At 40.9% G+C, this 24824-nt stretch overlaps 1 protein-coding gene across 5 annotated transcripts in view; it reads right to left on the bottom strand.

Annotated features, from left to right (window-relative positions):
* PTPRU (protein tyrosine phosphatase receptor type U) overlaps positions 1-24824 on the bottom strand; it is a 385271-nt gene that overhangs the window by 210228 nt on the left and 150219 nt on the right. For all 5 annotated transcript variants that reach the window (XM_087939817.1, XM_087939815.1, XM_087939816.1 and 2 more), the window contains exon 2: positions 21377-21505. In XM_087939817.1, coding sequence (XP_087795943.1) covers positions 21377-21505 — 129 coding nt within the window. The remainder of the gene's footprint in view (positions 1-21376; positions 21506-24824) is intronic.

Raw genomic sequence — 24824 nt, 5'->3', positions numbered from 1 at the left:
ACTGTTTGAGACTCATTAAAGGCTGTGAATGACTATAATTCACAGCCGTCGAAATAAACCAAAAGGTTTTTAGGATTAACGTGTATTTATTAATGTCTCAGGAAGCCTTGGTCAGAACAGCTACTTACAAAAATAAAAAAAACAGGAAATAAGCAAATACAAAACCCCTAGCCCAGATAAATTGATTAATGTAGTATCATTAAACAATGTTGATTCATTAATAAACATTATTTAATTTGAGTTTTTGTCCAGATTCTTTGTTGTTTGTTAATTTCTCAGCCAGGACTACTGTTGGTACTTGAGCAAACTTCAGAGTTCTCCGTATCATCTACAGTTCCTTCTTCTTTTCTGATTGGCCTTTCTGTGAATTCATGCTATGCTTACCCTTGACCAAGTAAGTTCATGTCCTAAGGAGCAATGGCACCCCATTGCATCAAGCCACTGGAACTTAAAAAAAGAAAAAAGAACATAGATCCTTGTTTGGAAGAAATATGTGGCCTTTGGATCTGTGTGACTTCAGAAAATTTAAAAATATTAAATCAATAAATCCTTGACATTTCTCCCTTGCAATAATAAAATCACGTCATTGATTCTGCTACATAATGCAGTAAGGTCAAGCCGGATAAAGTAGGAAGCTTGTGAGACATCCATCAAGCTTGTAATTGTGTTTTTATACCGCACGCTGGCTGGGATTCAGATTGTATAGCCCTTCCTGGGAGAGGCATTCTCCACTGTCTTGTCAAGGAATTGAGAACCATTTGCTAATCAGGTTGGAAGCACTAAGAAGTTTCTTTAGAAAGAAAAAGTCAAGCAAGTACATTGAGAATTGCAGACACTAGAAATTTAACAGGTGGTTTGGTAAAAGCTCCTCATTCTGCAAATTGCAAGATTCAAAAAAAAATTGGCTTAGAACAGGGCTCCTGTGTCAAACTCCTGGTGTGAGGGCCCAATGCGCCATGCGCTGGCCACCCCCATGCCCAGTTTAGCAAAGGAGAAAAAAAAGTTATGATACATCATGTGACGTGATGATGTGAGTTTGACACCCCTGGCTTAGAAAAACCCAGAACTCTTTTTATGGAAATGTATCGATAAGCAAAAACTTTGGGGTACAATTCGATGTGAACTTATGACCACAATTTAGCCCAGAATTTCTGTTGCTAAGGTAGGAAGTTGTGGTGTCAGTTTTCTCCCATTTTATGATCTTTCCTGCCATCGTTGTTAAGTTAAACTCAACAGTTAAGTTGGTAACATGGTCGTTAAGTGAATATGGCTTCTCCCCTGTCTTTGCTTGTCAGAATGTTGCAAAAGGCACCTCTAGGACAGGTGCCTCATCATAAATATAAGCCATTTGCCAAGCGTCCGAATTTTGACCATGGGGATGCTGCAATTGTCATAAGTGTAAAAAATGGTCATAAGTCACTTTCTTCAGTGCTGTTGTAAATTTGATCAATCACTAAACAAATGACTGTAAGTCAATGACTACTTTTATTGTCCAAAACTTTCTGCTTTCTTGGTCTAATGGCAGTGCTGATGGGAAGTAATTCAGGAGAGAGAGGGCGGGGGAGAGGCAAAGGCAGTGTCATTTTAAACAATTATTCCAGTTGTCACTGCAGAAAATGCCTTTGAATTCATTATCTATTACTAGCAACCTGATAAACATGTCACCTGTGGAATAGCTCTTGAGAATTCAAAAGCTTGCAAGTGCAAACTTTATAAGCAAACTTGAATGGGCAGAATAAGAATGTCACCTTGGAACATTCATGATTTTGGACTTTTTTTAATACTCATAATTATTTTCCCCCTATTAAGGAAAAAGAATTACTAAGATAAGTCAACAGAATTATTATTATAGCAAGCAGCCAGGAACTCACTGATACAACATCAACTATGCAAAGCATTCACACGTGCAACATTTAAATACTCACCTGCCAATTCAAAGTTTCTTAAACTCTGTCCTATCTCCTACCTTGTTTCTCCAACAATACGACCTCCCCCAATAGGAAGACCCAGCATGTTTTCTAGGCATAAAATGAAATTAAGCCCCTCCCCCAAAATTTAGTCCTATTTTAAAACATGCAAAATGGGGGGAAGGGCGGGGGGACTTGCCATTAGGAGCACCCCGCGGACAGCAATTCCTTGCCACCAGCTGCTCCTAATGGGCGATCATGGCAGAGCGCAGCGAGCTCCCTACTCCTGCCAAGCACCTTTGCGAAAGACCCAAGACCTTCAGCGCCCGCCGCTGTTGATTTCCCTTCTGCCCGTGCCGCCGCCGCATTTGGAGCTGCCACTTCCACGTTTGGAGCACCACTGCTGTTTGGAGCACCGCTGCCATTTGGAGCTGCCGCTTCTGCATTTGGAGCTGCCGCTGCATTTGGAGCTGCCGCTTCTGCGTTTGGAACCCCACCGCTGTTTGGAGCACTGCCCCTGTTTGGAGTTGCCATGTCCGCATTTGGAGCTGCCGCCGCGTTTGGAGCTGCCACTTCCGCGTTTGGAGCACTGCCACTGTTTGGAACACCACCGCCATTTGGAGCGCCGCCGCCACTCCAAACATGGCGGCAGCTCCAAATGCAGAAGTGGCAGCTCCAAACATGACAGCGGTGCTCCAAATGGCAGTGGTACTCCAAACACGGAAGCGGCAGCTCCAAACGTGGCAGCAGTGCTCCAGATGGCGGTGGCACTCCAAATGGCAGCAGCACTCCAAACACAGAAGCGGCAGCTCCAAACGTGGCAGCGGTGCTCCAAATGGCAGTGGCACTCCAAATGGCAGCAGCACTCCAAACACAGAAGCGGCAGCTCCAAACGTGGCAGCGGTGCTCCAAATGGCAGTGGCACTCCAAATGGCAGCGGCACTCCAAACACAGAAGCGGTAGCTCCAAACGTGGCGGCAGTGCTCCAAATGGCAGTGGCACTCCTAATGGCAGCGGCACTCCAAACACAGAAGCGGCAGCTCTAAACGTGGTGGCGGAATGGGCAGAAGGGAAAGCAACAGCGGCGGGTGCCAAAGGTCTTGGGTCTGCAGCAAAGGTGTTTGGTGGGAGTAGGGAGCTCTCTGCGCTTCTCCATGATCACCCGTTAGGAGCGGCTGGTGGCGAGGCTGCCTGCGGGGCGCTCTAGATGAGGATGCAAGGGGGGGAATTAAGTCACCCCCAAAAAGACGCCCTAGCCGTTTTTTCGGGGCTCAAAAAAATATAAGACCCGGCCTTATTTTATGAGAAACACGGTATATGTTTCATGCCAATATGGCTACTCACTTGATTGTATATCCATTCACATATAACAGGGTTTCTCAACCTTGGCAACTTTAAGCTATATGGACTTCAACTCCCAGAATTCTCCAGCTAGCCTGCTGGTTGGAGAATTCTGGGAGTTGAAGTACATACTGCTTAAACTTGCCAGAAACACTGACATAATATAGGTGCTGATAGACGCTGATAATTGAATTAAAAAGTTATTTAATCATAGTCTTCAACATGTCCAACATCTCCATGTCCAACATCATGCTTAAATGATCCTAGAACTCTTTTTTTCTTCATTGTGGTGCACTAACTCAGCCCGGTGCCTCACAAGTATCTGCTCTTGTTCTTCTCTATGTCCTTGTATATAATCCTTTCAATTAAGAATGGGTTAACGACCATGTGTATATAAAGCAGAAAAATACCCTTATCAAGTGAAAGGGAATCAGAAAACAAACATTGAAAGAATGAAGAAAAAACAATCCAGGGAAAGAAAAAGGTAGAAGAATGATGGCTAATTACCAGTCTCTGTTTAAATAAATTCCCTACTCTCTAGAATTGGCAGATATCCAATAAAAACTCATTCTAGTCAAAAGTCTTCCATGCAAAACACTCTGGGAGAGGCCCTAGTGATGTGAAATATTATTCTTCCACCTAACAGTTGGGATAAACAGCAGAGAAAAAGACTGTAATCTTTCTGTCCACTTGTAGCAAAAGATAAGGAATTAAAGGAGGCCCATTTCTTAAAACTCATCACAGATGCTATGTGATAGCAAGGAAAAGACAATATTGCTTTAAGATGTTTCAAGCAGATTCCCACAGTGGACGGATGGCAGAAAAAGTTTATGGGGTTAGCTGAGATGGCCAAATTGACTGCTTTGATTAAAGAACTATTCTTTTTTCTACTTGGAAATCGCTTTTGGACTTTCTGCTTGTGGTGGGGAAAAAATGAAACTTTATCTTTGAGTTTTGCCGATAAGATTCGATGTAACTAGAAATGGCTAATATATATTATTATATAAAAGTAAAAAGTTGAGGTCTCAGGTTACTATTACATTCTACTGCAGTGGTTCTCAACCTGTGGTCCACTGACCTCCTGGAGGGCTGTGATGTAACAGATAAAAGATAATCAGAGTTGGAAGGAGCCATGTAGGTCATCTAGTCCAACCCTCTGCCCAAGCAGGAGACCCTACACCATCTTTGACAAATGGCAGTCCAATCTCTTCTCGAAAGCCTCCAGTGATGAAGCTCCCACAACTTCCGAAGGCAAGCTGTTCCATGGGTTGACTGTTCTCACTGTCAGGAAGTTTCTCCTTCTTTCAAGGTTAAATCTCTCCTTCTTCAGTTTCCATCCATTATTCCTTGTCTGGCCTTCAGCTGCTTTAGAAAATAAATTGACCCCTTCCTCTCTGTGGCAGCCCCTCAAATATTGGAACAATGCTATCATGTCTCCCCTGGTCCTTTTCTTCACTAGACTAGCCATGCCCAATTCATTGTACGTTTTAGCCTCCAGTTCCCTAATCATCTTAGTTGCTCTTCTCTGCACTCTTTCTAGAGTCTCAACATCTTTTTTATAGTGTGGCGACCAAAACTGGATGCAGTACAGTGTGGTCTTATTAAGACTTTATAGAGTGGTATTAGTACCTCACTTGATCCTGATTGTATCTCTCTGTTAATGCAACTTAGGATTGCATTAGCTTTTTTGGCTGCTGTTTCATACTGCTGGCTCATATTTAGCTGGTTGTCCACTAAGACTCCAAGATCCCTCTCACAATTATTGCTTTTGAGCCTGGTTTCACCCACTCTATATGTGTACTTTTGGTTTTTCTTGCCCAAGTGTAGGGCTTAACTTTTCATGTCATCAGAGGGGGTCCATGAGAGCTTGGAAAAAAATGTTGTGATTTAAGTCTTAAGTCTTGGTGGGCCAGTCTTGGTCCATGGCCACAAAAGCAGTGGTGCATTTCCAAAAGTGTTACCACCAGTTTGGTGGGCGTGGCTTGGTGGGGGCATGCTTTGCACAGGCACAGAGGCATTTTGACTCACCTCCTGCAATCCTGCACTCTGTCGCTTCAGCAGCTGCCACATGGCAATTGCTGTGCCGCGCAAAGCAGATGCACTTCAAATGCAGGACATAAAGGTGAATATGGGAGCCCGGGCAAGCAGGGGTGGACCCAACACAGAGGTTCGGAGAAAACAGTTTTGGTCTCTGCTGCTCATCGCTGCTACCAGTTCAGCAGAACCGGGACGAACCGGTAGAATACCACCACTGCACAAAAGGTATTTAAAGGGGATCTGTGTTGAAGAAACATTAGTGCTAAAATTCTGTAGAGATTCTCAGTCATCCAGGTCATGGTTGTCCCACAGGTGTTTTTTTCAGGAGGCAACTGGACTTTCTTCTTTTTTCTTTTGAAGACTTTTCACTTCTCATCCAAGCTTTTTCAGCTCCATTCCCCACTATCCTGTCAGAGCTGAAGAAGCTTCTTGGATGAGAAGTGAAATGTCTTCAAAAGAAAAAGAAGAAGAAAGTCCAGTTGCCTCCTGAAAAAAACACCTTTGAGAAACGCTGTTCTACTCCATCAAAAGGAGTTGGAAGTCAACCTTTTTTTCCCTTCTTCCCTCTGCCCGGCACTTTTTTTTCTTCCTCTTTTCCTTCCTTATTTTTCTCTTATCTTTGTTTTTCTTTGTATGTTTTGTGTTTTACATTCTGATAAACCAATAAAATGTGTAAATCTGAAGATGTTCTGTGCAAATGTTGCATGTCTACTCTTGATGCTCCAAACCAACGTTTGGAAATTAAATTCAAAACATTTCACAGACACCCAGAAAAACAGGCCCATAAGTAAATTTGGTCACTCCAGATATACAAAGCTAGACTGTATTACAATAGCCCTGTGTTTTACTTCAAAATCTGAAATACTGAATTAAATCCAAAGGAATCTCAGTAACATCCTACCATTTTCTGCCAGAACTTATTTATCTTTTATCAGTTCTCATATAAGGAAAAATAAAAGTATCTTGTGTGCATAAATACAGCAAATGTGTGATGCTCAGAGGCTCTGGAGATTTTATCCCTGTAAACTGAATCTGCTTTATGTGAAATAGATTCCGCAGTCTATTTCTATGAAATGACTGCATTCTTATACATGGCCAAACCAAGATTTCAAATCATGATTTTTTGAATAAATCATAATAGGCTCATTGTCACAAAACAATAAGGCAGCATGGATGACTAAATCAAACCTAAAATCAATGAGTACCACTCATTATAAAGAACATACAGTGGCTCTTCTGGACTCCCTCCTGCATTTGGGGTGTTGGTATGAAATAGAAAAAAAAAACCTCTCAGGAAATTCAGGAGTGCCTAAATTAGCTACAAAAACCACCTGCTGTGTCAATTATGCTCATTCAAAAGTGTTAGAACATAACACTATATATAAATGATGGATTCTTTAGCAAAAAGATGGAGCTCTCCGTGGTACTGATCCTTCTCCTTGCTGCATTAATGTTGTTTTTAACCATTTAGTCATGTCCGACTATTGGTGGCTTTATACGCAAGGGCTCTCCATGCTACCCTATCAAGCACAGCTTCTTTCAATTGTTGCATATTCAACTTTGATATTATCAAATCACCATGTTCTTTGCTTGCCCTTTCTTCTTTGTTCAACTAATCGTTCCTAGCATCACTGTCTTCTTCAATGAATTTGCATGGCCAAAGTAGTCCGATGCTTTTAGTTTCTAGTGACTTCTGGTTTTATACAATTTAACACCTCTCTGTTAGTTACTCTGGTTGTCCATGGTACACGCAGTAATTTACACCGGCACCACAATTCAAAGGTGTCATTTTCTGGATGGTATACTTCCCAGAATATTTTTACCAGCTTCAACTTGAAATAAGGACATACCAGTAACCTAAATGCTGCAAATAATTTTGTAAAATTCTTTCCAGTATTCTTTTGTTCCATTATGTGATGACGTTCACTGAAAAAAATAACGTAATCTATAGTAAGTCCAAATATATTGATGAAGAATAATATCTTATTAGTAGTATTATATTTTTACCCAGCTTCTGCTGATGTGCCAGATGCAACCTTAGCTGGATTGGGAGGGCTTCACAACAGTGACTCACAACTCATCACCATTCATAGGAACTCCAGCAATGCAATCTACAATGGGTCTACTTTGAAATCACCCAGAAACTTCAATTAATTCAGAATGCAACAGCCCAACTACTACCTGGTATACACCAACATGAGCATTCTATCCTTATGTTCTCGGGTTCTATTGGATTTTGAAGGTCACTCAAAATGCTGATTTAAACCCTTTGAAAGCCTACACATGTTGTCTTTGAGGTTTCATAATAAATAAAAACTTATTGTTTTTATTTTCTGTTGTTAGATTTTGTGATAGTTTTGTTTCATTTTACCAGTGTTATATTTTGGATGTTCTAATGTAACATATTGAAAAATATTGTAACCTACCAATAAACATTTGATGGCAGCAGGTAACAAAACTGATATATATCCATGATGGTGAACCTATGGCATGCATGCCACAGGTGGCACGCAGAGCCATTGGTGCTGGCATGTGAGCTGCAAGCAAACTTACCTCACTGTGCATGCGCACACCTCACAGCTGATTTTTGGGCTGTTTGAAGCCTTTTTCAGTCTCCCAGAGGCTTGAGGAAAGCCTATGCAGGCCAAAAAAAATAGGCCCGTTTCATCACTTCCTGTATTTCCGGAAATACCAGAAGTGACAAAATGGGCCTATTTTTCAGCCTGAAAAGGCTGCAGGAGTTTTCCTCAAGCCTCTGGGAGGCCAAAAATCAGCTGGGAGGCATAGTGCATATAAGGGGGTGGCTGGGGGGAATTGCGCACGCATGGGCAGGGGGCGGAGGCCGTGAGAATTGCCTTCTGGGTGCTGGCACGTGAATGCGCACATGGAAGCACATGCACAATTTTTGGCACAGGAGCCCAAAAAGGTTAGCCACCACTGATATATATGTGTGTGTGTGTGTGTGTGTGTGTGTGTGTGTGTGTGTGTGTGTATGTATGTATGTATGTATATTTTAAAGGAAGTGTTTAGATTGCTGGTTAGCTTCTGAACCAAAATGCCCTACACTGTCAATTTACATAGATAAGACCCTTCCATGCCAGAAATGCAATATTTTCCAGCAAGTATTCCAGCTGACATTCTTTAAATAAATTCATGCTTTGCATCTTAAGCAGTGCTTGATATCAGCCAGAAGTTGGTATTTACATTGTCATCTACTTGTTAAGAAAAAAATGACTACATTGAATGTGAGATTCACATTCCTCTGGTGCTCCATAATTACTTCAAAGCTAATTTTGCAACAAAAGGACTCAAAACAGCTGCCATATCAACAATTCAACTGGGGTTAACCAGCTATTTTGCAACATGTCAGTCCTTGAAGGTCAATTACCATACAGCTTTATTATAAAGACAGCAGTAAAAGATCTGATTTACTTTTTTGGAAATGAGAAGAATGAGAAACGTTCTTTGTTTTGTGTTTGTTTACTGTGCCAAGAACCTAAAGGTCAGCCAATGTTACTAACATAGCATGATCTAGTTGCTTGTTGGCTGTGTGTGTATATCAGAGTTGAACTTTAGGAAGCAATTGACCGTAATCCAGGAATCAGAGCCAGAAGTTGAGCACAAAGGATTGCAGAATTAAAGTGAAAAAAAATCACTTACATGTAAATCTCATTATTCCTTCAGTGAGTCAATGAATAGCCTGAACAAACATAATACTTCCAGAATCTGAAAAGATGCTTCAATATGTAGTTTGGTTGCTGCTTTAGAGGGAACTTGGAGTTCTTGTTTTAGGCCATAAGTTTGTAACAGTATGTGTGATGTTAACATGTCTCTTCATCTTGTTAAATGGCAGTAGATTTAATTTTATATTTATTTGGGATCTGGGTAAACACCTAACTTTGCAGCTTTTGGGGAGAATTAATTGGGGGGCAAAATAACTCAACCAGAACTAGAGAACTAGGCTACAATAGGAGGAAGAAGCCTTAATGTATTAATCTAAAAAGGAGAGGCAAATTCCTAGATTAGGGGTGTCCAACCTTGGCAACTTTGTGGACTTCAACTTCCAGAATTCTGGTTCTTTGTGGACTTCAACTTCCAGAATTCCACAGGTCTTAGAGTAGCAAAAGATTGGACACCCCTCTGCTAAATGATCCCACCATATTGGCTTTGACAGATGAATATTAAAATCTATAAACACCTGGAGGAAACCAGGATTTCTATCTGTAATATTTGCAATCATTTAGCTTATGCTGAAAAGAAAAATAGTTATTCCTTGCTGCTTTTTTATAAGGAAATTTCATTCTGGCGTTCAGCGCTTATCCCTTCCAAGTGCAGAATGCAAATGTCGCTGTCTTGTGAAGTTTGAATATATTATATGTCAAGCATCATTCTGATGTGAGGGATGTTGAAAATAAATGCATGTCTTATTTGCTACAGGTGCTATGTTGATGGATGGAGGCAGCAAAAGAAAAAGAAAAAACCAAGGAAGTATTAAGTTACTAATCAAATTGCTGAGTTCTTGGGGTCCTCTGAGCTTGATTGTTTTCTTGCAACAACCTTGATGGTAGCCCTTCAGCGACAGCCCAGACAAGAAGCACAACAATGAACACATATTTTATTGCAGGATTACATTAAAAGAATCTTGCAAGCCTGAGATTATTTCTCTCCTCCTCTCCTTTCAGCTTCTGAAAAAGTAGGGAAGGTCCCTCCTGAAATGCTTCCCATGACCTCAGTGATGGGCTTCTACCGGTTTCACAATGGGTTTGGTAAGTGCACACATATGCTAGGCGCACACTTCACGCACAGGGGTGGGATTCAACTGGTGTTACTACCGGTTCGGTGACAGTGTGTTTTGCTGTGCACGTATGTCGAGCATTTGCAAAAAAAACATCAGCTGTGCCGCCCAGACAGCTGAGAAGCGCTGCACACGGGGGTGCAACATTTGAAAATCCTCTTCTTTCCTGCTTTTTCAACCTCAGCTGCTTTGCGCGGCACAGCTGAGTGCCGCTCGTCAGCTGGAGAAAGTATATGCTTGCTGGCGCTGGTAGTATGCACATGTGTGTAGCACACTCCCCGAACTGGTTGTTATGCTGGTCAGATCCCACCCCTGAGCTAGTCTCCACTTACAACCACAATTGGGAGAATTTCGCTTGGTAAACAAGGCGGTTAAGGGACTTGTGCCCAATTTTGTGACCTGTTCTGCCATGGTTGTTAAGTGAATCATTAAAGGTAATTGAATTACACAGTTGGTAAGTTAAATCAGGCTTCTGTCATGCCCTTGTTAAAGTCAGACTCTGAGGGGGAGGAGGAACAGCTGACAGGGAGTGGAGGTGTGCCTCTGGAGGTTGTGGAGGAGGCTGGGGAGGGGCAGAGGCCGGCTGGGCAGTCAGAGGAAGAACCAGGCCCATCTCCTCTTCATCCGAGGACATGCAGGGAGGAACGGAGAAGGCAACAACTTGGCTTATGAGAGAGGAAGTGGCCATGATCCCTCTCATTGGTTGCAGCTGGGGAGAATAGCACATAAGAGAGACAGTTAAAACACAGCATTGCCAGAAGCAAAGTGTATTTTATTTTGGGCTGAAGTTATCTTGGATGGCATCCATCCAACAGACTGTGCCTTGTTATCTCCTTGAAGTTGGTAATTACTTATCCTGGTCCTTCATTGTAGTTTGTTTTAGTTTTTTAGTTCACCTTTGTCTGCTCATTAAGTTCGGACTGTATTGCTTTCTTTTGAAGACTATTTTTGAATATGTGTTTATCTCCAACTGATAATTATTGAACTGTGGGGCCAAGCTGGAGGCATTAAAGGACATTTATTTACGTTTGGATTTTGTTACATTTGTGTTAAACCCTGGGTCACCACAGCTTTCCCCATTCACTTTGCTTGTTGGAATTTAGCTGTGAAAATCACAAAGGAGAATCACGTGATCTGAGATGCTACAACCAGATACATGCTGATTGCTAAGTGTCCAAATTTTGATCGTGTGATTGTGAATGTGCTGCAATGGTAGTAAATGCAAGGACAAGTAAGTCACATTTTTCAGCGCTGTGGTTTGAAACTTTGATCACTAAACAAATGGTTGTAAGTCAAGGACTACCTGTAATAGTAAACTTTATTATGATTATTGATCAACAACAAAATCAATTCTAAGCTAGCAAATTAAAACATATAGTAAATACAGCTGGTCCACACTTACAACAGTTCATTTAGTGACCATACAAAATTACAGTGACACTGAAAAAAATGACTTACATTTTTCACACTTAGGACCATTGTACCATCTCCATGGTCACATGATCAAAATTCGGATGCTTGGCAACTGGCATGTATTTATGACAGTTGCAGCGTCCTGTGGTCATGTGATCACCTTTTGCAACCTTCTGACAAGCAAAGGCAATGGGGAAGCCAGATCCACTTAACACTCGTGTTACTAATTTAACAACTGCTGTGATTTACTAAACAACTGTAGCAAAAATGGTTTTGTGAAATGGGGCAAAATTCACTTAACAAATGTCTCACTGAGGAACAGAAATCTTGGGCTCAATTGTGGTCATAGATTGAGGACTAGCTTCAATTATAAATCCTCTAAGGTTGAGGCATGGTGTGTTTCACAAATAGCAAAACAAAACTTAAACTGTGTTGTCATCCTTTTAAAAACAGAGTAGGATTGTTGTTATGGAGAAAACATTCAAAGGAGGATTGTTATGACACTATCTTGAAATTCTCCACAAAAAAAGGCATAAATGTAGTAAATAATTACAGCTTACAGATCAACAGAGTTGGAAGGGACCTTGTAGACCATCTAGTCCAACCCTCCGCCCAAGCAGACCCTACACCATTTCTGACAGATGGCAGTCCAATCTCTTCTCGAAAGCCTCCAGTGATGAAGCTTCCACAACCTCTCAAGGCAACTTCTGTTCCATTGGTTGATTGCACTCCCTGTCAGAAAATTTCTCCTTATTTCCAGGTTAAATCTCTCTTTGTTCAGTTTCCATCCATTATTCCTTGTCTGGCCTTCAGGTGCCTTGGAAAATAGATTGATCCCTTCCGTTCTGTGGCAGCCCCTCAAATATTGGAAGACGGCTATCATGTCTGCCCTGGTCCTTCTCTTCCCTAGACTACCCATGCCCGGTTCCTGCAACTGTTCTAATAATAAATAAGCAGCTAGGACTGTGTGTATGATTCTATCTTTAGCTAATCTACAATAAAAGGTTTGGGTTATAATAGCTGAGGGTAGGGTCTCAGAAACAATTCAAACCGAGGGGGCTGATTTAAACGGTGTTCAATTGTTCCAGGTTGGACCAGAGGGCTCCACCTATAGCTAATTACAAGTTTAAAAATTCCACCATGCACACACGTAAGTAATTTGCAACACTACAGAACTGTTGCCATCATGTAGAACCTCGAGTTATTTTTAGGAAAAGGGACATATCATATCTCATCAGCTATGCTAAGAAGCTAGCTAAAATGTCTGGAAATGACACAATTATGCCGGTCTGAATCCTCCCCTATTTGAAGATACTGCAGGTTATAAGCTCTCTACAGGGATAAAGGTAGATCACTTTAGATGCAATTTTTCATCCTGAGTTGTCCTTGGTTTCCTTCCTAGGGTCAGATGTCTTATCTCTCAGAGATAATGGCGAAATTATAAGACTCGGGGATTTATAGAGGAACCATTCATCCCACAGAGACTGCAGGCTCTCTGCTAGAAATTATACCTTCGATTATTTAGTACTGTTCCTCTCTTGTTTCCAGATTCATTCTCACAATATTATGCAGGTGAATAACTGTGCACTCCGTAGCTCCATTATGGCATTTAGACCCTTATTGCTAATCTCTGGTTTTGGTAACCTTCAGATAGAATTATATGGAACTACTCTTAAAAGTGTTTTATAGAAGTTTTATTCAGCGGGTTTGCTTATGGATCCTTCAAGATAAGAAACATATGCCAGTTTGGTCTAGTGGCTAAGGCACCAGGTTACAAACCAGGTGACTGTGAATTCCAGACCTGTCTTAGAATTGAAAGTTGGCAGGGAGATTCTGTGCCAATCACCAGCAGACTGTGATTTCTAGTCCCATTTTAGGCATGAAAACTAGCTGGGAGATTTTGAGTCAGTGGGTCACTCTCTCTCAACCCAACCCACTTCACAGGGATGTTATTGTGGGGGGAAGTAGACCAAGGAAGGAGTATTAGATATATTCCAGTGATGGGATTCAATTTTTTTTACTACCGGTTCTCTGGGAGTTGCTTGGTGGGCATGGCTTGGTGAGCATGGCAGGGGAAGGATACTGTAAAATCTCCATTCCCTCCCCACTCCTGGGGGAAGGTTACTGCAAAATCCCATTCCCTCCCCACTCCACTAACCTGCTTTCCAGCTCCGTTCTCCTGTGCAGGGCAACCAAAGAAGACCCAGCTGATCAGCTGGGACTCGGGAGGCCAGAGAATAGATGGGGGCTGAGCCAGTCAGAGGTGGTCTTTGCTGGTTCTCCGAACTACTCCAAATTTCTACTACTGGTTCTCCAGAACTGGTCAGAACCTGCTGAATACTATCTCTGATATATTTCCTGCCATGAGTTCTTTATAAAAACAATGAAGGGAAGGGAAAGGAAGGGAAGGGCATAACAAACGTCAGGGTCAAACATATCTTAGTGATTGTGTTGTTCAACTCCTGCTCATTCCAAGGAATTAAACCTCACTTTAAGTTCAGTTTATAGCTAAGCTGGTAAATTTAGTAATACTTGAGAAATATGACTCTTCAAAGTTCCAAGGTGCCATGTATACAGCTCCTAGACATACATCCATACATACACACACACGGGGGAGAAAGGGAGAGAGATTGGAACTTTGTTATCTACCAACTTTTGACCTTCCCAAATGCTTTGATGCAAATCTTGACTTAAAATTAGTTCTGTGAGAAGATGTTGCTTCAGTTCTGGAGACTCCTTGACTTCAATCGTTGGGGCATCTGATTTGAGGCCACACTTCATTGCAAAAAAAGAGAGATAGCCTGCCTCCAATTAAAAGCATCACAGCAGGTGGTTTTACTTTGATACAATTTTCTTCTGCACGCATGCACCTCTTGCAGAACTTATGAAAAGCCAGCAAAGCAGTCCATTTGGTGCAACCCAGCCTTAAGATACAACATCGCTTTATTTCACAGAGCACATTATAGGAAATCTTCATCACTATCCCAAGCTTTGGGGCAGGCCTACTAAAAATACACATCAAGTTTCATTCGGTGGTGCTTTATTTCCAAGACCAAATATGCTTAGAAATGCATATTTAGAGAGCCAGGATCTTTGAAACCTGTTATTTAATAGCATAAAATGATGGTGAAATGTGTGCACAGAAAAAAAAATCAATAATCTGTCCAGAGAAATGGCCTGCTCTTATAATTTATAATAATGGGAATCACAAAGTTCCTGCTAGAGATTCATTTTTTGTTGTAAACATACATATAGAGGTAGATGGTGTTGTCCCATTAATAAAGACAATTGGTAATGCAAAAGCTTTGTCAAAATTATTGGCATCTACTATATAATCATTAATTTAGACACAAAGAGGGAATTTTCAATGACTTCCTTTTACGCCTTTCTTACACACTGCTTAGGTTTTCTGCTTTGCATCAGCACATGCATCAATTAATCTACAGTACAATGCTGCAGACATAAAACTTCTGCTTTCCTTTTTTTTAAAAAAGAACCACGGACATTTTAAAAACTTATCAAAACATATATTTTTTTTAATCACACCATCACCTGAAACTTGAAAGTAGCAGCTAAATTGACACAGTCTAGAAATAGACTACTTTGTCAGTCCAAGGTATCTCTGTTAGTTAAACTTCTTCAAAAATTTTTGACATATTATTGCTGGCTACCAATCCATTTGCAATCCCAGTTTAGTAGTTTATTGCACTCTAAGTCTCAAAATGGCTTTGGACTAGGACAGCAGAAAATCTTCTCTTATGAACCTACAAGGTTTTGGATTCTTTTCTTTAAAAAAGCAACTCCACATATTTAAGGAAAAGATGTAGATATGTTTCAAGGTTTTGTAAACATGTGATATTCTGGTTCTCCACTGCCCTAGAATTCATCCAATAATTATTGTAAGATCATCTACTGAGGTCAGCTTTTATAGTCCTGCCAAAAGTCCCACACTAAAACTATTCTGCTATTATGAATGGTTTGTATTGATCATGATGTTGTACTAAGAAATTCTTGCCCTGATTATTATAATGTTTTGTTATATTGGTTTATATGATACATCATTTTGATTTACCTGAACTGTGCTTATAGAAATGAAACTATTACAGCTGCTGCTATTACTCCTTCTCAGTGGACAGACTTGAAAAATTGGCCTTTAATTATGGCTTGACATACAGTCAGCCAGATGTTTAGACCGGATTTTGGAATTTTTATCCACTTAGCGAGTCCTTCCTAAGGTCCTGGGATAGGCATATGTTGTGTTAAATATATCATTGGCAGGATTACTGGCAGGATTCTACAGGTTCTCACCTATTCGCTAGAACCGGTTGTTAACTTTCTAAGCAGTTATTGGAAGAAATCTCCTTTTGTTTTTTTCTACCCTTCTTACATTCTTGGCAGTATGCCTAGACTTAATGTCTCCGAAGGAGGTTTTTTTTCTTTGCTGGTACTTTCTTAAAGGGGAAGGGTTGTTTTAAGCTTTTTACACTGCTGTTGGGAGGAAATACTCCTCTGTTGGAGTTAGCACTTTGAAGAAATAATTGAATAATGAAGAAGAGCTGCCAGGAAGAAGCTTTTAATGACAAGGAACCAAGATGAGTGACATTCAGCAAGGCTTCTTGGCTAGCTAGAAAGATTGACATTTGAATGTGAGTTTACATACCCTTTTTGAGTTTTGGTCTAAAACTGGTGACCATTCAAAGTTACAATGGCACTGAAAAAAGTGACTTATGACCATTTTTCACCCTTACGACCATTGCAGCATCTCCCACTGTCATGAGAGGCCAGGCAAGGAGAAGGACCCCTTGATATGAGTGACATTGAGTTGGCCACACTCACCCAGTCACATGACAAGCAAGCCATACCCACCAACTAAGAAACGCCCACAGAATCGGTTGTTAAAAAAATTGAATCCTACCCCTGGGTAGGATGTAATCTATTTCTAACAAAGCTGCCTTTTGCAATTGACTTATGGTGATTTTTCAATACCAATGGATTATTATTGTTGTTATTTATCATGACACAGTCAGCCAGATGTTGAGTCTGGGTTTGGCATTTTTATCTACCTATCAAATGACCATGGGTAGGCAAATCAGGATGTGTGATGCTGTTCCAAATAAAGCCACCTTCCGCAATTGACTGACGGTGAATTTGTCAATGCCAATGGTGTTCACGTGGTGCCCTAGTTGTTTTGGGACTGTACCCAAGGTGCCTATTACTATTGGTATTACCCTTGCTTGCCTTTGCCACAATCATTCTATTTCTATCTGTAGGTCTTTGTATTTTGCTATCTTCTCCGATTGTTTCTCTTCCATTTGGCTGTCTCTAGGCACTGCCACATCCACTATCCAGACATTTTTGTCTTTCTTATAGACAATTGTTAAGTCTCAGGTGTTATGTGGCAGGTGCCATTATTGTTGTTGTTGTTGCTGCTGCTGCTGCTGCTGAAAGCAGAAAGAAAGAGAGAGAGAGAGATGCTTTGGGGGTGTTTGGAGTTTTTAAAGAAAGATGGATGTGTGTACCTATTTTGAAGAAATCAAAATTGTGTTTTTTTTTCCCAGCAGGGTCCTGCTGGAACGTTTTAAAAAGCACACCATGGGAGCCAGAACCTCGATGTAGCCTGTAAACCTTGAGTTGCCAATTATTTGAGTCAGATGAACAAATAATCAAACCCAATATTAGCAACTCTCCAACTTCCTAACGGAGAAGACTACAAAGGTTATTCTTCAGCCGCAGCTCCACCAAGGTAGAAGAACGGATTCTTGTATAGAAAGAAACTAATTGCAAGCTGAGGAGAATAATTGCTTAGTGGGATGGAAATAAGAAGTTTGCAAAAGCCAAAGGCCAGTAGCCATTAAATCTTTTCCAGAGTGTCTTGACTTTTTAAAATATAACCCACAGGAAATTACCTATATTGTCATTCTTAGATACATGACCTTAAGTGTTTGGCTATCTTAAATGCATGTATAGTTGGAACAAGCTGGGCTTATCAAGAAGTCTGCATTGTGCTGTTTATGCCAGCCAGGTCCTCATCAGTATTCCTCCTCAGTTGCCTCTATCTTTACATCATTTGCAAAACTTTTATTCAGCAGCAAATTGTTCCAGATGCTTGTCAAAAAGTATATGGGCATATCAGACTCACACAAAAAGATTTGTTTCTTCTTTAAGCAAAGATATAATGCATCTCACGAAGAATTCAGCAGGCAATTCATCACTCTCCTAATTTAAAAGCATGAGGGTCCCTGTGTGGTCTCCCATTGCCCTTCCTGTATTGAGGGACTCTGCTGAGGGATGCTGGGAGATGTAGCTCAGCAACATACGGGGAGAATAGGTTTCACCTCCCTGCTACAAGAGGAAGATACAAATGATATGACTATCCCCAATATAAGAATTGGATATTCTTACATGCACAGGGCAAAATTCCTTCAAATAACCTGGTCCCAATTCATAAATGGATCTAAAAGATTCAAGGCTTTGTCTGTGTTCAGCTATTAACACCAAATCAGGATTTTTAATCATTTTTAAGCTTGGCAAGTCAAGTTCTCCTGTAGGGCATGGTCCATAGTTAGGCTAGCTGGGTGTTCTGACCCACGCCCTTTTCCAATAAATCAAACACAATCCAAAGGGAACAGAAACCTTGCAATGCTTCTGCAAAATAATTAGCTGTGATAAGCACAAACCTTGCCAAACTGTGCAAGACTTTCCAAAAGATAACAGAGAAGAAATAATTTGCAAAATAAGAATCTTCAAATACAAACTCAGGTTACTGGAATGTCCACAAGGCTGGAGTTTCAAAATGTCTTTGCCTTCTGCAAAGTACGTTCGTTTCACAGCTGCCTTTTATCTTCTTGAAGGAGGGGCCATTACCTTGCAGCCTTATTCCTGAGTCACCCATGCTGTTGTAGCTGCTCTTTCCTGTGAGCAATCCTGAGTACACGCGCACTTGGCACAGGCTCCTCGGGAACCTCCTCATCACTGCTGCCAGCCCCCACAATCTCTGAAGGCAGCAGTCCACTCCCCAATGGTCCTGACCCCTCATCTGAGTCCTCGCTCACCTCAGCCATCTGCCCCTGCTGCCGGCTAACCACAACAGCTATTAACACCAAATCAGGATTTTTAATCATTTTTAAGCTTGGCAAGTCATGTTCTCCTGTAGGGCATGGTCCATAGTTAGGTTAGCTGAGTTTACATACTGTGCTGGGAGAAAAAATGAAATGAAATCATATGCAATGCAAATTAAATTAGTGCAACTTTCCACTGTGTAAACCAGGACAGTATGGCTTCTGCAACAAAGACAGGACTAAAATATGCTGGTTTAATGCTATGTGTGAACACAGCAACAACTGTGCCCTGATTTTTCAGGGCCCTTCATTGTAAAGCACTGGCATGAGGTAGTCACGTATCCCCCTCTGGATTAAATGAAATTTACCAATTGCCTTTGGCACCAATCCCACATAAATGCATTGCAGCAGTCTAAATAGTCAGTTATTACGGCATGGACAACTGGAGCAAAATTAAAGCCGGGCCATCAGCTGGCTTACACATTTTCTCACTTCATAAGCTGTGAAAGTCCTTGCCAACTTCTACCATAAGTACAATTCGGGCCTATCAATTCTGCCTTTCGTTACACTGAGTTTCCAGTTCACAAAAAGACTGAAAAATGGAATGGCTCCCATCAAATCTCATTCAAGACTGAATAAATGGTTTCCAGCTTCTGAAAAATATTTAGGCAGGAAAGCAAAAAAAATCTAGTTGCAGACAGACTCTGCATAGATTAGAGGCACTCATCTGAAGACTTAATATACCCCGTTAGTTTGGACTCTCCTTTGAATCAAGCTCCTGGTGATTTCGTGGAAGCTTTCTTGTTTGTTTGCTCATGCCATCTTTCATTCTATGTAAGGTGGCCTACATAGCACTCTGGTCTTCAGCTTTCATCAATTACAGCCATGTAAAATAGGTTGTGCTATGATACGGCGATTGGCTCAAAGCCACCCAGTCCTACCTGAACACCTTAATCTCTACACCACACTGGCTCTTTGGAAGTGGTTGCAACTAACTTCTTTGTGATGACCTGGGGCGTGGCACAAAGGCAACACAGTCAGCTAATCAGTAGGAGTCCTTTTATTAGCTTCAACTTTGCCCCCAATGTCCTGGTTACCTTCTGGCTGGGGAAAAACTCTCCCAGGAACAGCCTTTGGCTGCAGAGTGCAAAACGTGTCAACAAAAACTGTAACTACAAGTCCAATCAAGGCAAAATGAGGTAATCAGCCCGGCAGGGCAAGAGAAGGAATTCCAGATGTGAAGGCACGACAATAACTCAACACGGTTGGGAGGAATACAGATAACCAAGTCAACACAAGATAAAAGTTTACTCCCAGCAGCTGCCACACTCAGCATGCATCTCTTTTAAACTCTCTTCCCAGCTGTGGCTAATGAAGGGAATCAGGGCCCTTTCCTCCCCCATAAGCCATGCAACCCACATTGCTCTCTTCTCCGTTCCTCCCTACGTGCCCTAGGATGAAGAAGGGGTGGGCCTGGGTCTTCCTCTGAACTCCTTCTGTTTTGTTCTACCTCTCCCCTGCTCTGCCCAGCCAGACTTTACCCTTCCTCAGTTTCTTCCACAGCCAACGGAGCCACACTCCCACTCCCTGTCCGCTGTTCATCTTCCTCCTCAGATTCAGACTCCAACAGGGGCATGACTTTTTTCTTGGATGTATTTTGACTTTCCAATCTAGCCTAGGCTTGCATCTTTGATGATTTTTTTAACAAAGTATGGATAGCAATAGCAATTACAATAGCACTTAGACTTATATACAGCTTTACAGTGCTTTACAGCAGTCTCTAAGCGGTTTACGGAGTCAGATATTTCCCCCAACAATTTGGGTCCTCATGCTTGGATCTGGATCATGCTTGACCTATGATTATGCTTAGTTTCTGAGCCCAGCAAAATCAGCCATGTATTGCCCCTTTCTGGTACCGCTTCTGGTACCGCTTCACTTTTTGAACAAAAAGACTAATATCAAGGGCGAATATTAAAAGAACAGTAACCAATACTTCTTTAAAAAAAATGTAAGTAAAAAAGAAATAGTAAATAAACACAGAAGCCAACACTGGTCCTAAATAGACAAAATAAACAAAAAACAAGACAGATGTCAAGAAAGAAATGTCCTCAGCTGTCAATGAAACTCAAATAAAAGATACCTTCCAATAGAGAATTGCACATTTCAAGAAAATGCCATCAAGAAAACTACCAAGTGTGCCTTTGGGAATGACAATGCATGCAAAATAGGCACAGTTGCTGACCCATGATACATTCTTACTGTCAACCTTACAAAATACACCATCAGAAAACATGACCAGATAAATTAATTCTCCTTTATTGTAAGGTTAATGTAAAAGAATCTTGCAAGTCTGAAAGTACTTCTCTCTTCTCTTCCCTTCTATCGCACAAATACTAGGGTTACTTCTGGGACTCTTGCTCCCGCCACATTCCTGCTCAGGGGTAAGCTACCTTTTATCTAATTGTTCCCTTGGCCGTGTCTTGTTGCTTTGTCTCCCAAGATCATTCCCACGTAGCAGTAGTACTTAGACTTATATACTTTCTCAGCAGTTTACAATGCTAGCCCATTGCCCTCAACAATCTGGGTCCTCACTTTACCGACCTCAGAAAGATGAAGGCTGAGCCAACCATGAGCCCCATCAGGATTGAACTCCAGGTTGAGGGCAGAGTTAGCCTGCAGTACTGCATTTTAACCCCTGCACCACTAGAGCTCCTATTTATAACATTAGACGTACTGTTCCTGACACAGCATGATTAACACATAGTGTTACGTGGCGCCTCCTTCATTATCAGTGTATACTGCCCTAAATTAAAATGCAGACTTACCATGAGGAAGATCAGAGGTCAAACGGGGAAGAAGGTAGCTTCGGATCAGCTCCCACTCAAAGTCATCTTCAACACTTTGGCTGTATTCACACTGATTTAGGTCCCCGTCTTCTTCAAATGTGCAGCCAGCTATGAAAGAAATTCAGAGACATGTCAAGATGAAGAACGGCATCTTAACCCTGAGAAACATACAGAAAATGCATTCCTAACAGAATACAGAAAAATAACCGAGCGCGTATAAATTATAGATATTTCTGCAGCTGAAATTTCTTCGTCACACTTTCAAAGAACCATTGCATTTAACAAGGTGGATTGTAGATTTTGATCATTAAAAAACACAAAACAAAATTAGAGCATTCCCAGAAGATTCTCAAACAGTCCATCTACATACAATCTCCAAGTTTTTGGTTCACGGTAACCATGATTCAACAATCAGAAAGTTGCAAAGTTTCAAAACACGTAAAGAATTTCACTAAATATTGGGAGACTTTCTTGATGGAATTACCTTTAGCAGCAGAACAAACTAACCTTAAAAAATACACACTCATGTTTCTAAGATACTTATGATTGGATACACATTCTTGAGGCTATTATAATAATAGGTTTTCAGCTTTTGAAAGACATTTAGCAGGTGTCAATACCTGGGGCATATACACTCTTTTATATCAATGTAAAGTATTGATGAGGTGGCTCAATGGCTAAGACACTAAGCTTGTTGATCAGAAAGGTAGGCAGTTCAGCGGTTCGAAACCCTAGTGCCGCGTCATGGAGCGAGCTCCCGTTACTTGTCCCAGCTTCTGCCAACCTAGCAGTTCGAAAGCATGTAAAAATGCAAGTAGAAAAATAGGGACCACTTTGGTGGAAAGTTAAGAATGTTCCATGCACCTTCGGCATTTAGTCATGCCAGCCATGACCACGGAGACGTCTTCGGACAGCACTGGCTCTTCGGCTTTGTAACGGAGATGAGCACCGCCCCCTAGAGCCGGAAACAACTAGCACATATGTGCAAGGGAAACTTTTACCATTACCTAAAGTATTGTAGAATATTTCTAATGGATCTCATTGCCTTCTAGAAGTTCTCTGAATTTTCTTACTACTGGATAAGCCATAAATGGGGAAAAAAGGCTTATTGTTTGGATCCATATACAATGTACCTTTTTCAAAGAAGTTATTAGATTGCTTCTTCTTACTTTCATTATTTAGATTATTATTACTTAGACCCAGATTAATACTTTCTTATTAACTAGGTGCTTCCAATGTAGAGCCAATCAAAGGACAATTTTATTAGTTTGCTAAGATTGCACCACAGGCTTTTGAAAGCTACTATTTTGTTTGACTCAATGTATTTAAATACTTTCTACTGATCGTTTATACTATGTTGATCATGCCTCACCATGGCAACTTTGCTAAAGGTTGGCCTAAAAACAATAAATGTGAAAAATGAATGGTAAAGTAAGTTGGACCCAAATATCCTAGAAGATCTATTTGAGGCTTGACAGAGAAAACATCTTGCCACTTCCAAAACTGCATTAATCTATAATTAAGCTCTTCTAGAGTAGAAAACAAATGCTGTAAGTAATTCATCCTAGATAGGAATCCAATCTTGGGGAAGTATTATCAACGTTTGCATTTAACACTGAAGCAGGATTCTAAAAAGGAAGGTACAGGAACCTTTTGCCAGTAAACATGGATGAGAAGTATTGAATGCTCACGAAATATCTTCTCGTATCTTCCCCCGGCAGAACCAACATGGTAGAAGAAAAGAATACAGGTAGTCCTCGACTTACAACCACAATGGAGCCCCAGAGTTCTGTTGCTAAGCGAGATCAGTGTTAAGTGAGTTCTGCTCCATTTTATGACCTTTCTTGCCACAGTTGTTAAGAGAATCACTGGAATTGTTAAGTTAGCAACAGGTTTAACAGGCTTCTTCATTGACTTTGTTTGTCAAGAGGTCACAAAAGAGGATCAAAAGACACCCCCCCTCTCTGAATTTTGATCATGTGACCATGCCGCAATGGTCATTAAGCAAGAAAAACAGTCATAAGTCACTTTTTCCAGTGAAATTGTAACTCTGGACGGTCATTAAACGAAGTGTTGTGAGTCAAGGACTACCTGTATGTAGATATCACAGATACTCTACAGTTGCAATGAGGCATTGCAACATCCTCTAGATATAGAGATATCTTACATTTGTTGGCCAGATATGAGAAGCTAGGCTACAAAGCATTAACACCAAGCCACATTTTCCTCATTCACCACTCAACCTCTAAGTATAGTGTTTTAGGTTTTCTCTACAAAAAGAAGGTTTTGTTGATTACAGTGAAAGACTATAAAGATGTCTGCATTCCACTTTCTTAAAAAGCTCCCAAAAGAACTGCAATCAGAGAGCAGTTGAGAAGTTGAATGGATAGATAGAAGAAACAAGCTAACTGTAGGGTTAGAGAATCCATCCTTTATGGAGCATCTTTGATCTTTCCCTAATATTTTCCTTGGCAGCCTCTTGGCTTTTTTCTCCATGTAATACATGGTGCTCCTTGACCTACAACCACAGTGGAGCACAACATTCCTGTGGTTAAGTCAGACATTTGTTAAGGGAGCTCTGCTCCATTATACGACTGTTCTTACCACAGTTGTTAAGTGAATTGCTCCAATCGGTAAGTTAGTAACCCGGTTGCTCCGTGATCGATAGCTTCCCCATTGACTTTGCTTGCCAGAAGGTCACCAAAAAGGATCCCATAGCCTTGGGGACACAGCAACTGTGATGACCCGGAATGTAACACAAACGTAACAAAATCCACAACATAAATAAATGTCCTTTAATGCCTCCAACTTGGCCCCACTGTTCAATAATTCTCAGTTGGAGATAAAACACATTCAAAAATAGTCTTCAAAAGAAAGCAATATAGTCCAAACTTAATGAGCAGATAGAGGTGAAATAAAAAAAAACCAGTATGATTTGATTGCTTATTGTATCCTATAACTATTATTAAGTGTTGTAGCTTATGATTCTTGACTCTTGACAAATGTATCTTCTCTCTTATGTACACTGAGAGCTTCTTCACCGAAGACAAATTTCCTTGTGTGTCCAATCACACTTGGCCAATAAAGAATTCTATTCTATTCTATTCTATTCTATTCTATTCTATTCTATTCTATTCTATTACAGGTAGTCCTTGACTTACCAACATTCATTTAGTGACCATTCAAAGTTGCAAAGGTATTGGGAAAAAGCGCCTTATGGCCATTTTTTCACACTTACAACCATGGTCACATGATCAAAATTCAGATGATTGGCAACTGGTTCATATTTATGATGTTTGCAAAGTCCCAGGGTCACATGGCCCCTTTTGCGACCTCCTGATAATCAAAGTCAACAGGGAATCCAGATTCACTTAATGGCCATGTTACTACCTTAATAACTGCAATGATTCACTTAGCAACCATGGCA

The sequence above is a fragment of the Pseudonaja textilis genome, chromosome 10, assembly GCF_049901715.1.
Source record: "Pseudonaja textilis isolate UNSWEBS1 chromosome 10, rPseTex1.2, whole genome shotgun sequence".
Taxonomy (NCBI): Eukaryota; Metazoa; Chordata; class Lepidosauria; order Squamata; family Elapidae; genus Pseudonaja; species Pseudonaja textilis.
The sequence above is the reverse complement of the archived record's forward strand: the minus strand, read 5'-3'. Positions and strand labels throughout refer to the sequence as shown.